General features: G+C 69.1%; 1 protein-coding gene across 1 annotated transcript; it reads left to right on the top strand.

The window, feature by feature from the left end:
- Nucleotides 1-598: 598 nt before the first annotated feature.
- On the top strand, nucleotides 599-14,910 carry NPC1L1 (NPC1 like intracellular cholesterol transporter 1; the record flags this gene model as incomplete). The annotated part of the gene is given in 20 exon segments (XM_082298292.1): nucleotides 599-652; nucleotides 1,561-1,591; nucleotides 1,594-3,175; nucleotides 3,614-3,714; nucleotides 3,794-3,966; nucleotides 4,634-4,762; nucleotides 4,879-5,061; nucleotides 5,609-5,723; nucleotides 6,082-6,209; nucleotides 6,539-6,676; nucleotides 7,102-7,191; nucleotides 7,721-7,911; nucleotides 7,990-8,117; nucleotides 9,419-9,533; nucleotides 9,981-10,036; nucleotides 11,802-11,952; nucleotides 13,024-13,255; nucleotides 13,998-14,111; nucleotides 14,239-14,401; nucleotides 14,726-14,910. Coding segments are annotated over 20 exon segments (4,059 nt in total).
- Nucleotides 14,911-15,201: the final 291 nt, after the last annotated feature.

The following is a 15,201-nucleotide window of genomic DNA, read 5'->3' as shown; positions in this document are numbered from 1 at the left end:
ATGTGGCACTGGTACTGTCACAGTGCCCGTGGGTGACGCCCCGCTGCCACCCCGTGCCACCCTGAGCTCCCGAATTCCCGGTTTTTCTCCTCAAATTGGCACCCATGGGTGACCCCTGCTGGCACCGCCACCCCGCGCTCCCGAATTCCCGGGTTTTCTCCCCATTTCGGTGCCCGTGAGTGACCCCTGCTGGCACCGCCACCCTGAACTCCCAAATTCCCGGGTTTTCTCCCCATTTCGTTGCCCGTGAGTGACCCCTGCTGGCTCTGCCACCCCGTGCCACCCCGCGCTCTCGAATCCCCGGGTTTTCTCCCCATTTCGGTGCCCGTGAGTGACCCCTGCTGGCTCTACCACCCCGTGCCACCCCGCGCTCCCGAATTCCCGGTTTTTCTCCCCAGATGGGCGCCGGCGTTGCCGCGGCCCCGCCCGTCGGGATCGATCGATCGATCCGGGTTAATGATCCCGGGATTTACGGCCCCGCGCGGGGCTGATTGGCCCCGGGGCCATCAGGCCAGCAGGGCCCTCCCCGGGTGGCACCGCGGGGGCGGGGGGGGCGGTTTATAGGGCCCGGTGGCACCGGGGACACCCCCCCGTCAGCATGGCCGGCAGCCTGGCACTGCCCGCAGCCCTGCTCGCCGCGCTCCTGGCGCTGGTAGGGGACCGGCGACACCGCGGGTGGCACCGGGAGGGACGCGGGGACCGCGGGGGCGGAGGGTGGCACGGGAGGGGGGGGACAGCGGTGCCCGTGGGGTGACACCGGAGAGGGTGGCAGAGGTGGCGACAGCGGTGCCCGTGGGGTGACACTGGGGAGGGGCTGAGGGTGGCACAGCCGTGGTGCCCTTTAGGTGCCATTTGGGGCCACTGAGGGTGGCAGAACCAGGGGACATCGTTGTGGCGCCTGTTGGGTGGCATTTTGAGGGGCTGGGGGTGGCACAGGTGGGGGGACACTCGTGCGGTGCCCGTCGGGTGGCATTTGGGGGCCGGGTGACATCAGGGAGCCTCATGGTGGCGTCCATTGGGTGATGTTTGGGTGGCACCTGGGAGGTTTGGGGGTGGCAGAACCGGGGGACACCCTCGTGGTGCCCATCGGGTGCCATTTAGAGGTGACAGGGACAGGGCCCCGTTGTGGCACCCAGCGGGTACCGTTTGGGTGGCGTTAGAGGTGGCAGGGACAGGGAGGTGCCCTTTGGATGCCACTCGGGGGTGATTCGGAGCAGCTGGGAGTGGCAGAGCCGCGCCTTGTGGTGCCCTTTGGGTGACAGCTGGAGGGGCTGGGGGTGGCAGAGTGGGGGGACACTGGTGTGGTGCCCTTTGGGTGCCCTTTGGGTGCCATTTGGTGCAACTGAAGGTGGCAGAGCTGTGGGGACACCTCTGCAGTGCCCATCAGGTGCCACCTGGGTGCCATCTGGAGGGACTGGGGGTGACAGAGCTGTGGGGACACTGGTATGGTGCCATTTGGGTGCCATTTGGGTGGCATTTGGAGGGGCTGGGGGTGGCAGAGCTGTGGGGACACTGCAGTGGTGCCCTTTGGGTGCCATTTGACACAACCAAAGGTGGCAGAGCTGTGGGGACACCTCCTCAGCGCCCATCAGGTGCCGCGTGGCTCCTCGAGGTGCCACCGCCACGCCACCAACCCGTCCCCTTGCCCATCCCCGCAGGCATCGCCGTCGCTGACCCCCACGCACCAGGCCGGCGTCTGCGCCTTCTACGGCGAGTGCGGCACCAACCCCGAGGTCAACGTGTCTCTGGTGCCCTCCAAGGTGCCCTGCCTGTCCAACACGCCGGCGCGGGTGGCCTCGGGGGCACTGCTGGCACTGCTGCGCTCCGTGTGCCCCGAGCTGGTGCGCGGCGACAACGACACCACGCGCGTCTGCTGCACCTACGGGCAGCTCATCGCGCTGCGCCTCAGCGTGGGGCTGTCGGGCGCCGTGCTGGCACGGTGCCCGGCCTGTGCCCGCAACTTCGCCAACCTCTACTGCCACAACATCTGCAGCCCCGACCAGAGCCTGTTCACCAACGTCACCCGCGTCACCGACTACGCCCTGGTGCCCGGTGCCCGCGCCGTGCTGGAGTACCAGCTCTTCTACCGCGCCCGCTACGCCGAGGCCGCCTTCACCTCGTGCCAGGGCGTGCGGCTGCCGGCCACCGGCGGCTATGCCATCGCCACCATGTGCGGCCGCTACGGTGCCCAGCTGTGCACGGCCCAGCGCTGGCTGGACTTCCAGGGCGACAAGAACAACGGGCTGGCACCGCTGCAGATCGACTTCCAGCTGCTGCCCAACGGCTCCGAGCCCGGCCAGGGCATCGCCCCGCTGGACGCGCCCGTGTGGAGCTGTGACCAAGCGCCCAGCGCTGACCAGGAGCCCTGCTCGTGCCAGGACTGCGCCCAGGCCTGCCCGCCCGTGGTGCCACCCTCGGACCCGCCGCCGCCGTTCCGCGTGGGCGAGGCCGATGGCGTGCTGGTCATCTGCATCCTCATCTTCGCCGTCCTCGCCCTCGTCTTCCTGGTGGCCGTGCTGTGCCGCAGGGGCACCGCCGAGGTGGCACAGAAGCCACGCGGCCGCGGGTGCTCGGAGCGGGCGGGCGACGCTTGGCACCGCGCCCTGGAGCGGGCGTTCCGCTGGTGGGGCACGGCGGTGGCCACGCACCCCGTGGCCGTGCTGGCGGTGGCCGTGCTGGCCACCGGCGGGCTCTCGGCTGGGCTGGTGACCCTGCGCCTCACCACGGACCCCGTGGAGCTGTGGTCGGCGCCGGGCAGCCGTGCCAGGCAGGAGAAGGCGTTCCACGACCGCCACTTCGGGCCCTTCCTGCGCACCAACCAGGTGATCGTGACGGCGCCGGGCCGGCCCGGGCTCACCTACGACTCCGTGGTGTTGGGCACCAAGAACTTCAGCGGGGTCCTGGCCGAGGACGTGCTGCGGGCACTGCTGGAGCTGCAGGACACGCTGGCAGCCACCACGGCGTGGGCACCGGGAGCGGGCAGGAACGTGAGCCTGCAGGACGTGTGCTATGCCCCCCTGAACCCCACCGAGCCCAGCGTGGGCGACTGCGCCGTGTCCAGCGTCACCCAGTACTTCCAGAACAACGGCAGCCGCCTGGCGCTCACGGCCACGCAGGAGGATGGCAAGGACAAGGGCATCGTGGACTGGCACGACCACCTCATGTACTGCGTCAAGTGCGTGCTGGGGGCGCGGGGGGCTGCGGGGGATGGGGAGGGGCTGTAGGGTGCCAGGCTGTGGCTCTGGGGTGCCACCCGCATGTCCCTCATCGCTGTAGGGTGCCAGGCTGTGTGTTTGGGGTGCCACCCGTGTGTCCTCCATCATTTAGGGTGCCAGGCTGTGGCTCTGGGGTGCCACCTCTCTGTCCCCCATCAGTGTAGGGTGCCAGGCTGTGGCTCTGGGGTGCCACCCGTGTGTCCCCCATCACTGTAGGGTGCTCTGGGGTGCCACCCACGTGTCCCCCATCACTGTAGGGTCCTCTGAGGTGCCACCTCTCTGTCCCCCATCACAGCGGGGTGCTCCCAGGTGCCCCCCCCCGGGCGCTGGCGGGCACAGGGCAGGGGCCGGGGCGGGCACAGCCCCCTCTGACCCCCCCCGGGCCGTGTCCCCACCAGCTCCCCGCTCTCCTTCAAGGACATCACGGCGCTGGAGCTGAGCTGCATGGCCGCGTACGGCGGGCCCGTGTTCCCCTACATCGCCCTGGGCGGCTACCGCGGTACGGGGGGCACCGGGAGGGGGGCACCGGGGATGCCAGCCACGCGTGTGCCCGCGCCCTCACCGCCGTGTCCCCGCAGACTCGGAGTACACGGAGGCCGAGGCGCTGATCGTCACCTACTCGCTGAACAACTTCGAGCCGGGGGACCCGCGCCTCGAGTGGGCGCAGAGCTGGGAGCGCCGCTTCCTGCAGGTCGTGCGCGACTTCCAGCGGCAGCACGGCCGCAACCTCTCGGTCACCTTCATGGCAGAGGTGCGGCCCCCGCGGGGTCCCCGCCGTGCCCCCGCCGTGCCCCCGCTGTGCCCCCGCTGCCCACCATGGTTCTGTGTCCCCTCCATGTCCCCTGTGCCCACCATGGTTCTGTGTCCTCTGTCCCCGCCGTGCCCCCGCTGTGCCCTCGGTGCCCACCATGGTCCGGTGTCCCCTCCGTGTCCCTTGTGCCCCCCATGGTTCCGTGTCCCCGCCGTGCCCCCGCTGTGCCCCCGCTGCCCACCATGGTCCTGTGCCCCCTCCATGTCCCCTGTGCCCCCCTGTCCCTGTGTCCCCTCCACGCCCCTGTGCCCCTGGTGCCCCCGTGTCCCCTCCATGTCCCTGCCCCCCAATGCCCCCCATTGCCCTGGTGCCGCCCCCGTCCCTGTGTCCCCTCCATGTCCCCTGTGCCCCCCATGGTTCCGTGTCCTCTGCCCCCGCAGAGATGCCCCCGGTGTCCCCGCGTCCCCTCCATGTCCCCGGTGTCCCTGGTGCCCCCGTGTTCTTTCCTGTCCCCGTGTCCCCCCCATGTCCCTGGGTGCCCCCAGTGCCATCCATGTCCCTGCTCCCCCTTTATGTCCCCGTGCCCCCCGTACCCCCCGTGCCCCTTGTGCCCCCTTTGCGGGGCGGGGGGTGCGCGGTGCCCCCTCAGCTGCCGCTGTGCCCTCAGCGCTCCCTGGAGGACGAGATCAACCGCACGAGCGGGGAGGACATCCCGGTGTTCGCCACCAGCTACCTGGTGGTCTTCGTCTACATCGCGCTGGCCCTGGGCGAGTACACGGCCTGGAGGAGAGTCCTGGTGAGCCCGGGGGGCACGGGGGGGGCACGGGGGGGATGGAGGGTCCCGGTGAGCCCCAGGGGGGGTTCGGGGGTGGCAGGGGGTGACCTGGGGGTGCTGAGCTCGGGGTGCCGCAGGTGGAGTCGAAGGTGACGCTGGCGCTGGGTGGCATCGTCGTGGTGCTGGGCGCCACGCTGGCATCCATGGGGCTCCTGGCGCTGCTGGGGCTGCCCTCGTCCCTCATCATCATCGAGGTCGTGCCCTTCCTCGTGCTGGCCGTGGGCGCCGACAACATCTTCATCTTCGTGCAGGAGTTCCAGGTCCGTGGGCAGGGGGGCACGGGGGCACCTGTGGGGCACGGGGGCACCTTGGAGATGGGGCTGTCCGTGGGGCACGGGACGGGGGGTACGGGGGCACCTTGGAGATGGGGCTGTCCGTGGGGCACGGGGGCACTTGTGGGGCACAGGGGCACCTGTGGGGACAGGGATCCCCACGGGACGGGGGGCACAGGGGCACCTTGGAGATGGGGCTGTCCGTGGGGCACAGGGCACCTGTGGGGCACAGGGGCATCTTGGGGTACCTGCGGGCATGGGGGCACCTTTGGGGACAGGTGTCCCCATGGGGCACGGGCGCACTTCTGGGATTCCCACGGGGAATGTGTCCCTAAGGGGGGTCCTGGGGGGTCCCCGCGGGGCAGGTGGGCACCCTCGGGTGGGCAGGTGGGCACCCTCAGGTGAGCGGGCGGGAGGTGCCCCTGGGGCACCGGGAGGAGTTTCCGGCGGGTGTCTGCTCGGAGCGGGGGGTTCCTGCGGGGGTGCCCCGGAGCGGGGGGTGCCCGGGCTGCCCCTGACCCGGCCCGGGCAGCAGCAGTCGCAGCGGGAGCCGGGCGAGACGCGGGAGCAGCACCTGGGGCGGGTGCTGGCACAGGTGGCACCCAGCATGCTGCTCTGCAGCCTCTCCGAGGCCGTCTGCTTCCTGCTCGGTGAGTCGGGGGCGACCGGAGGGCACCGGGGGCACCGCGGGGCACGGGGGGCACCGGGGCTACAGGGACATGGAGGGGGCACGGGGGGCACAGGGACAGGGGGGGCACAGGGACATGGGGCACAAGGGGACGGGTGGGGGTTGGTGTGGTGTGGGGGGGCTGGCATGGGGTCCTGGTGACACGGGAGTGCCAGGGGAGGCGACACGGGTGCCACGGAGGTCCCGGTGGCCCGCGGGGTGCCCCGGTGGCCCGGGAGTGCAGGCGTGGTGCCCGGGGCTGTCCGGTGGGTGAGCCGGGGGGTGCCCGGGCAGTGTCCGGAGGAGGCCCCGGTGACCCGGGGGTGCCGGGGGTCCCGCAGGTGCCCTCTCGTCCATGCCCGCCGTGCGCACGTTCGCGCTCACGGCCGCGCTCGCCATCGCCTTCGACTTCGTGCTGCAGATGTCGGGGTTCGTGGCGCTGGTGGCGCTGGACAACCGGCGGCAGGAGGTGGCACCGGGGGGCACCGGGGGGGCGAGGGGACGGGGCACGGGGTGGGCACGGAGTGGGTATAGAGTGCCCAGGGTGAGCGTGGGGTCCCCAGGGTGGGTGTGAGGTTCCCCAGGGTGGGTGTGGGGACTCCAGGGTGGGTGTGGGGTGGGTGTGAGGTCCCCAGGGTGGGTGTGGGGTGGGTGTGGGGACTCCAGGGTGGGTGTGGGGTGGGTGTGAGGTCCCCAGGGTGGGTGTGGGGTCCCCAGGCTGTGCCCGGGGTGAGCAGGGGACACCCGCGGGGTGCGGGGGGGCCCGGAGCTGCTGTGCCAAGCCCGCTGTGCCCCCAGGCCGGGCGCTTCGACCTCTGCTGCTGCTGCGGGACGGGCAAGGGCGGCCCGGGCGGGGCGGGGGTGCGGCTGCTGCGCCCCTTCCTCGAGCGCTACTACACCCCCCTGCTGCTGCACCCCCTCGTGCGGCCCGCCGTGGTGAGGGGCACGGGGGCACGGGGGGCACGGGGGCACTGGGGGCACTGGGGGCACTGGGGGCACTGGGAGCACTGGGGGCACTGGGGGGCACGGGGGGAATGGGGGCACTGGGGGACATGGGGGGCACTGGGGGGCACTGGGGGACATGGGGGGCACGGGGGGCACTGGGGGACGCTGGAGTAAATGGGGGGCACAGGGATGATGGGGGGCACGAGGCTGTGGGGGGCATGGAGGGTATAGGGGGGATGGGGGGCACTGGGGGGCATCTGGGAGGGTTGGGGGGACAGGAGGGGCTCGGTGGGGAGGTTTGGGGGATATGGGGGGTCAGTGGGGGGGGTTGGGAGTTTGGGGGGTCCGTGGGGGGGTTTGGGGGGTCCGTGAGGGGGTCCCGAGGGTCCCTGAACAGGAGCCCCCCGCCCCCCCAGGTGCTGCTGTTCCTGTTCCTGGCCTGCGCCGGGCTCTTCCTGCTCTTCCAGGTGTCCGTGGGGCTGGACCAGGAGCTGGCGCTGCCCGAGGTGGGGACACGCGAGGGAGGGGACGGCGCGGGGGGACATCGGGGGTGGCACCCATGGGGGAAGCTCTGGGGGCACGGGGGGTGACACAGCCCTACAGGGGACATGTGGGGTGACACGGCCCTATAGGGGACATGGGGGGTGACACGGCCCTATAGGGGACATGGGGGGGTGACACGGCCCTATAGGGGACATGGGGGGTGACACGGCCCTATAGGGGACATGGGGGGGGTGACACGGCCCTACAGGGGACATGGGGGGTGACACGGCCCTATAGGGGACATGTGGGGGTGACACGGCCCTACAGGGGACATGGGGGGTGACACGGCCCCATGTGGGGACACAGGGGGATGCTGGGACCCCTTTTGGGACCCCCCAGCACCCTGAGGGTGCCCGAGTGGGTGACACGGCCCCGTGTGGGGACACATGGGGATGCTGGGACCCCTTTTGGGGATCCCTTTTGGGGACCCCTTTTGGGGACCCCTTTGTGCCACCCGTGGGTGCCACGGCGCTGACGCGAGGCCGTCCCCAGGACTCGTACATGCTCCAGTACTTCTCGGCGCTGAACCAGTACCTGGCCGTGGGTGTCCCCACCTACTTCATCACCACGGGTGGCTACAACTTCTCCTCGGCCAACGGCACCAACGCCATCTGCTCCAGCGCCGGCTGCGACGCCGACTCGCTCACCCAGACCATCCAGCTGGCCACGCTCTTCCCCAACGTGTGAGTGACCCTGGGGCCACCCAGAGGGCACCTGGGCTGGCCGTGCCCGGCTCCTGCCAGCCCTGTGTCCCCACCCAGGTCCTACCTGGCCATCCCGGCCACCTCGTGGGTGGACGATTTCCTGGACTGGCTGAACCCCATGGGGCGCTGCTGCCGCTTCCACCAGTTCGGGCCGGACGAGGGGAAGTTCTGTCCCTCCACCAGCAGTGAGTGCGGGGCCTGGGGGGCAGAGGGTGCTCTGTGGTGGCCATTGGGTGCCCACCATGATGGTCCTTGGGTGCCCACCATGGTGGTCATTGGTGTCCATTCAGTGTCCACCGCAATGGCCATTGGGTGCCCATCATGGTGGTCCTTGGGTGCATGTTGGGTGACCGTCATGATGGCCATTGGGTGGCCATTGGGTGCCTGTTGGGTGTCCATTGGGTGCCCACTGTGACGGCCATTGGATGCCCATTGGGTATCCATTGGGTGCCCACCATGGTGGACATTGGGTGCCCACTGAGATGGCCACTGGTTGCCCATTAGGTATCCATTGGGTGCCCACCATGGTGTCCATTGGGTGCCCACTGAGATGGCCATTGGATGCCCATTGGGTATCCATTGGGTGCTGACCATGGTGGCCATTGGGTGCCCACCATGGTGGTCCTTGGTGTCCATTCAGTGTCCACCGCAATGGCCATTGGGTGCCCACCATGGTGGTCCTTGGGTGTATGTTGGGTGAGCATCATGGTGGTCATTGTGTGTCCATTGGGTGCCTGTTGGGCGCCCATTGGGTGCCCACTGAGATGGCCATTGGGTGCCCATTGGGTATCCATTGGGTGCCCACCATGGTGGCCATTGAGTGCCCACTGTGACGGCCATTGGGTGCCTGTTGGGTATCCATTGGGTGCCCACCATGGTGGCCATTGGGTGCCCACTGAGATGGCCACTGGGTGCTCACTGGGTATCCATTGAGTGCTGATCATGGTGGCCATTGAGCGCCCACTGTGACGACCATTGGGTGCCTGTTGGGTATCCATTGGGTGCCCACTGAGATGGCCATTGGGTGCCTGTTGGGTGTCCATTGGGTGCCCACTGAGATGGCCATTGGGTGCCCATTGGGTATCCATTGGGTGCTGACCATGGTTGTCCTTGGGTGCTGACCATGGTTGTCCTTGGGTGCTGACCATGGTGGTCCTTGGTGTCCATTCAGTGTCCACCGCAATGGCCATTGGGTGCCCACCATGGTGGTCCTTGGGTGCCCACTGAGATGGCCACTGGGTGCTCACTGGGTATCCATTGGGTGCCAATCATGGTGTCCATTGGGTGCCCACTGTGACGACCATTGGGTGCTCACTGGGTGTCCATTGGGTGCCCACTGAGATGACCATTGGGTGCTCACTGGGTGTCCATTAGGTGGCCACTAGCTGCCTACCACAGTTCCCACTGGGTGCCCACTGTGATGACCACTGGGTGCCCTTTGGATGTCCACCGCGATGCCCGCGCTGACCCCGCCGTGTGCCCGCAGGTGACCTGAGCTGCCGACAGTGCCTGCAGTGGATGCGGCGCCCCACGGCCGAGGAGTTCCAGCGCTTCCTGCCCTGGTTCCTGCAGGACCGGCCCAACCTGCAGTGCGCCAAGGGGTGCGTGGCACCGGGGGCGGCACCGGGGGCGGCACTGGGGGTGGCACTGAGGGGTGGTACCAGGGGGACACACGGGGTAGATGTCACCCAGGGGGACACAGAGGTGGGTGGCACTGTGGGGGCATCTAGGGGTGGGTGCCACCTGTGGGGACGCTCAGGGCTTGGTGTCATCTGGAGGGGTACCTGGGGGTCGGTGCCACCTGGGGGACACCCAGGGCTCGGTGCCACCTGTGGGGACACATGGGTGGGTTCCACCTGTGGGGACACCCAGGGCTCGGTGCCACCTGTGGGGACACATGGGTGGGTTCCACCTGGGGGACACCCGCAGGGTCCCGGCCAGTGAGGCCCAGCACGGCCCCAGCGTGGGCACTCGAGCCCCAGCGTGGGCACTCGCCGGGTGTCCCCGGGTGCCCCCTGACCCCCCTGGGTGTCCCCCTGTCCCCACAGGGGCCTGGGCGCCTACGACACCGCGGTGAGCATGGATGCCAACGGCACCATCCTGGGTGAGTGCGGGGGGCACACGGGGGGGACAGGGCTCCGGGCGTGGCCACTGAACCCGGCGGTGACCACTGTCCCTGGGGGTGGCCACTGACCCCCGTGGTAGCCGCCGTCCCTGGGGGTGGCCACTGACCCCCGTGGTAGCCACTGTCCCTGGGGGTGGCCACTGACCCCCGTGGTAGCCGCTGTCCCTGGGGGTGGCTGCTGATTCCCGTGGTAGCCGCTGTCCCTGCGGGTGGCCACTGACCCCCGTGGTAGCCGCTGTCCCTGGGGGTGGCCACTGACCCCCATGGTAGCTGCTGTCCCTGGGGGTGGCCACTGACCCCCGTGGTAGCCGCCGTCCCTGGCGGTGGCTGCTGATTCCCGGTGGTGGCTGCTGTCTTCTGTGGTGGCCGCTGGCCCCATGGTGGCCACTGACCGCAGGGGTGACCACTGCCCCCCGGGGTGGCCACCGTCCCCCGGCAGTGACCACTGATTGCCGGCGGTGACGGCTGTGCCCCGTGGTGGCTGCTGACCCCGGGGGTAGCCACTGGAGGTGACTGCTGCCCTCGGGGCGGCCACTGCCCTCTGGAGTGCCCGCTGGCCCTGGAGTGACCACTGCCCCCGTGGTGCCCGCTGGCCCTGGAGTGACCGCTGCCCTCCGGAGTGCCCGCTGCCACCCGTGGTGACTGATGCTCCTGGAGTGACCACTGTCCCCGGAGTGACCGCTGCCCCCATGGTGCCCATTGCCCCCAGAGTGCCCATTGCCCCCAGAGTGCCCACTGCCCTCAGAGTGACCGCTGTCCCCAGAGTTCCCATTGCCCCCAGAGTGCCCTGTGCCCCCAGAGTGACCGCTGCCCCCAGAGTGCCCCATGCCCCCGGAGTGACCGCTGCCCCCAGAGTGACCGCTGCCCCCAGAGTGCCCCATGCCCCCGGAGTGACCGCTGCCCCCAGAGTGACCGCTGCCCCCAGAGTGCCCCATGCCTCCGGAGTGACCGCTGCCCCCAGAGTGACCGCTGCCCCCAGAGTGCCCATTGCCCCCGGAGTGACCGCTGTCCCCAGAGTGCCCATTGCCCCCAGAGTGTCCTGTGCCCCCAGAGTGCCCCGTGCCCCCGGAGTGACCACTGCCACCAGAGTGCCCTCTGCCCCCCGAGTGCCCCATGCCCCCGGAGTGACCTCTGCCCCCAGAGTGACCGCTGCCCCCAGAGTGCCCCGTGCCCCTGGAGTGACCGCTGCCACCAGAGTGCCCTCTGCCCCCAGAATGCCCATTGCCCCCAGAGTGCCCCATGCCTCCAGAGTGACCGCTGCCCCCAGAGTGACCACTGCCCCCAGAGTGCCCATTGCCCCCAGAGTGCCCCATGCCTCCGGAGTGACCGCTGCCCCCAGAGTGACCGCTGTCCCCGGAGTGCCCCATGCCCCCAGAGTGCCCTCTGCCCCCAGAGTTCCCATTGCCCCCAGAGTGCCCCATGCCCCTGGAGTGCCCTCTGCCCCCAGAGTTCCCATTGCCCCTAGAGTGCCCCGTGCCCCCGGAGTGACCGCTGCCCCCAGAGTGCCCCATGCCCCCAGAGTGCCCTGTGCCCCCAGAGTTCCCATTGCCCCCAGAGTTCCCATTGCCCCCAGAGTGCCCCGTGCCCCTGGAGTGCCCTCTGCCCCCAGAGTTCCCATTGCCCCCAGAGTTCCCATTGCCCCCAGAGTGCCCCGTGCCCCCAGAGTTCCCATTGCCCCCAGAGTGCCCATTGCCCCTAGAGTGCCCCGTGCCCCCGGAGTGACCGCTGCCCCCGGTGCCCGCAGCGTCGCGGTTCATGGCGTACCAGCGGCCGCTCCGCACCTCGCAGGAGTTCACGGCCGCCCTGCGCGCTGCCCGTGCCCTGGCCGAGCGCATCACCCACACCCTGCGCAGGGTGCCCGGCACCGACCCCGCCTTCCGCGTCTTCCCCTACACGTGAGTGGCACCGCGGGGATGCCACGGGCGCGGGGGTCAGCAGCGGGTGCCCAGCGAGGGGTGCCCATTCCGGTGCTGGGGGTGCCCAGAGCCCTTCACGGGGGTCATGGGTAGGTGCCCCAGTTAGGGGTTCCCAGTTAAGGGGTTCCCAGTTGGAGGTGCCCAGGTCGGGGTGCCCGTTCGGGGGTGCTGGGCTGGTGGGGTCACAAGTGGGTGCCCCGGTCAGGCGTCAGTGTGGGTGCCCATTTTAGGGGTTCCCAGTTAGAGGTGCCCAGGTCAGGATGCCCATCCTGGGGTGCCGGGGGTGCCCCAGAACTTGTGATGGGGGTCACAAACGGGTGCCCAGTCAGGGATTAGAGGGGTCCCCAACTCAGGCAGTGCCCAGGTACGGGATGACCAGTTAAGGGGTGCCCATGTCAGGGTGCCTGGTGCTGCTTTGGGGTGCCCAGTGCCTGTATCAGGGTGCCCAATGCCCATGTTGGGATGCCCAGTGGCCATATCAGGGTACCTGGTGCCCATTTTGGGGTGCCCAGTGCTGTATTGGGGTGCCCAGTGCCATTCTGGGGAGCCACAGTGCCCCTATCAGTGTACCCAGTGCCCATTTTGGGGTGCCCAGTGCCCATACCGGTGTACCCAGTCCTCGTTTTGGGGTGCCCAGTGCTGTATTGGGGTGCCCAGTGCCATTCTGGGGAGCCACAGTGCCCCTATCAGCGTACCCAGTGCCCATTTTGGGGTGCCCAGTGCCCATATCAGTGTACCCAGTCCTCGTTTTGGGGTGCCCAGTGCTGTATTTGAGTCCCCAGTGCCATTCTGGGGAGCCACAGTGCCCCTATCAGCGTACCCAGTGCCCATTTTGGGGTGCTCAGTGCCCATATCAGTGTACCCAGTGCCCATTTTGGGGTGCTCAGTGCCCATACCGGTGTACCCAGTGCCCATTTTGGGGTGCTCAGTGCCCATACCGGTGTATCCAGTGCCCGTTTTGGGGTGCTCGATGCCCATCTCGGGCTCCCCAGTGCCACGCCGGTGCCACAGCCGGTGCCAAGCGGTGCCCCCGCGGCGCTGTCCCCGCAGGGTGACGTACGTGTACTACGAGCAGTACCTGACTGTGGTGTACGAGGGGCTGGTGATGCTGGCACTGTGCCTCGTGCCCACCTTCGCCGTGTCCTTCCTGCTGCTGGGCATGGACCTGCGCTCCAGCCTGGCCACGCTGCTGACCATCGCCATGGTGCTGCTGGACACCGTGGGCTGCATGGCACTCTGGAGCGTGCCCTACAACGCCGTGGCACTCATCAACCTCGTGGCGGTGCGGGCACAGCGGGGACATGGGGTGGCACGGGGATATGGGGTGGCACGGGGATATGGGGTGGCACGGGGACATGGGGTGGCACAGGGACCTGGGGGATATGGAGTGGCACGGAGATATGGGGTGGCATGAGGGACCTGGGGATATGGGGTGGCACGGGGATATGGGGACATGGGGTGGCACGGGGATATGGGGTGGCACAGGGACATGGGGGATATGGGGTGGCACGGGGATATGGGGTGGCACAGGGACATGGGGGATATGGGGTGGCACAGGGATATGGGGATATGGGGTGGCACAGGGATATGGGGTGGCACAGGGATATGGGGATATGGGGTGGCACGGGGACACAGGGTGTGAGGGGTGGCACAGGGACATGGGGTGGCACGGGGATATGGGGTGGCACGGGGATATGGGGGATATGGGGTGGCACGGGGATATGGGGATATGGGGTGGCACAGGGATATGGGGTGGCACAGGGACATGGGGTGGCACGGGGACATGGGGGATATGGGGTGGCACAGGGACACAGGGTGTGAGGGGTGGCACAGGGACATGGGGTGGCACGGGGATATGGGAACTGTGGGGTGGCACGGGATTTGGGACACACAAAGTGGCATGGGGACGTGGGGTGGGACAGAGACACAGGAAACGCAGGGTGGGTGGCACAGAGACCTGAGGTGGCACAGGCCCGTGGGGCACAGGGGGTGGCTCCCGGGCTGACAGCGCCGTGTCCCCGCAGGCTGTGGGCATCTCGGTGGAGTTCGTGTCCCACATCACCTGCGCCTTCGCCCACAGCCGCCAGCCCACGCGGGTGGCACGAGCCACCGAGGCCACGGTCACCATGGGCAGCAAGGTGGGCACGGGGGACACTGGGGACACCTGATGGGATGGGGGTGACAGCGGGGCCGGGAGGTGACACCGCGGGGTGCCCTCCCTGCCTGGCCAGCCCGTGTCGCTGAGGGTGGCCGCTGTCCCCGCAGGTGGTGGCCGGGGTGGCCATGACCAACCTGCCGGGCGTGGTGGTGCTGGCGTTCGCCAAGGCGCGGCTCGTCCAGATCTTCTTCTTCCGCCTCAACCTCATCATCACCCTGGTGGGGCTGGCACACGGCCTGGTCTTCCTGCCCGTGCTGCTCAGCTACATCGGTACGGGCAGGGTCACCCCCCCCGGGGACAGGGACAGGCTGGCACCAGCACCGCCGTACCCCCGTGTCACCCCCCCAGCCTCGAATCCTCACTCCAGGGGGACAGGGACAGCCTGGCACCGTCCCCGTTGTCCCCCCATTGTCCCCACCCCCCCCCGTGCCCTCCGGCCCCCCAGATCTCAGGGACAGCCTGGCACTGTCCCCGTTGTCCCCCGTATCCCTATCCCCGGGGCACAGGGACAGCCTGGCACCGTCCCCGTTGTCCCCCGTGTCCCCATCCCCGGGGCACAGGGACAGCCTGGCACCGTCCCCGTTGTCCCCACAGGGCCCAGGCCGCGGCTGCCAGCGGAGGAGGACACGGCGGGGGACAAGGCACGGGGTGCGGGGCTGGTCCTTGGCAACCCCTACTTCAAGGACACGGAAAAGGACACGGAAAAGGAAAAGGACACGGACAAGGAAAAGGAAAAGGACACGGACAAGGACAAGGAGGGGGTGTCTGGGAAAGGCTGAGCCCCCCCGCCCCCCAGTCCCCCCCCCCGTGCCCCCCCTTTCTATTTAAACTGGTTTTGTCAGATCCTGGACTGGATGGACTGGGATGGGCCGGGGGGTGGGGAAGGGGTGCTGCGCCTCAGCTCCCAAATGTGCCAGGGGTTGGGGACGTGGGGACACGATGTGGGGCACAAGGACACCGTGGGGACAGGGGCACCGTGGGGCACACAGGGACAGCGTGGGGACAAGCTGATGGGCACTGTGGGCACAGGGACATGTGGGGCACAGGGGGACAGCGACACACGGGGCAGG

The sequence above is a fragment of the Coloeus monedula genome (assembly GCF_965178545.1).
Source record: "Coloeus monedula genome assembly, chromosome: 28".
NCBI lineage: Eukaryota > Metazoa > Chordata > Aves > Passeriformes > Corvidae > Coloeus > Coloeus monedula.
Note: the sequence above shows the minus strand (reverse complement) of the source record. Positions and strands in the feature narration are given on the sequence as shown.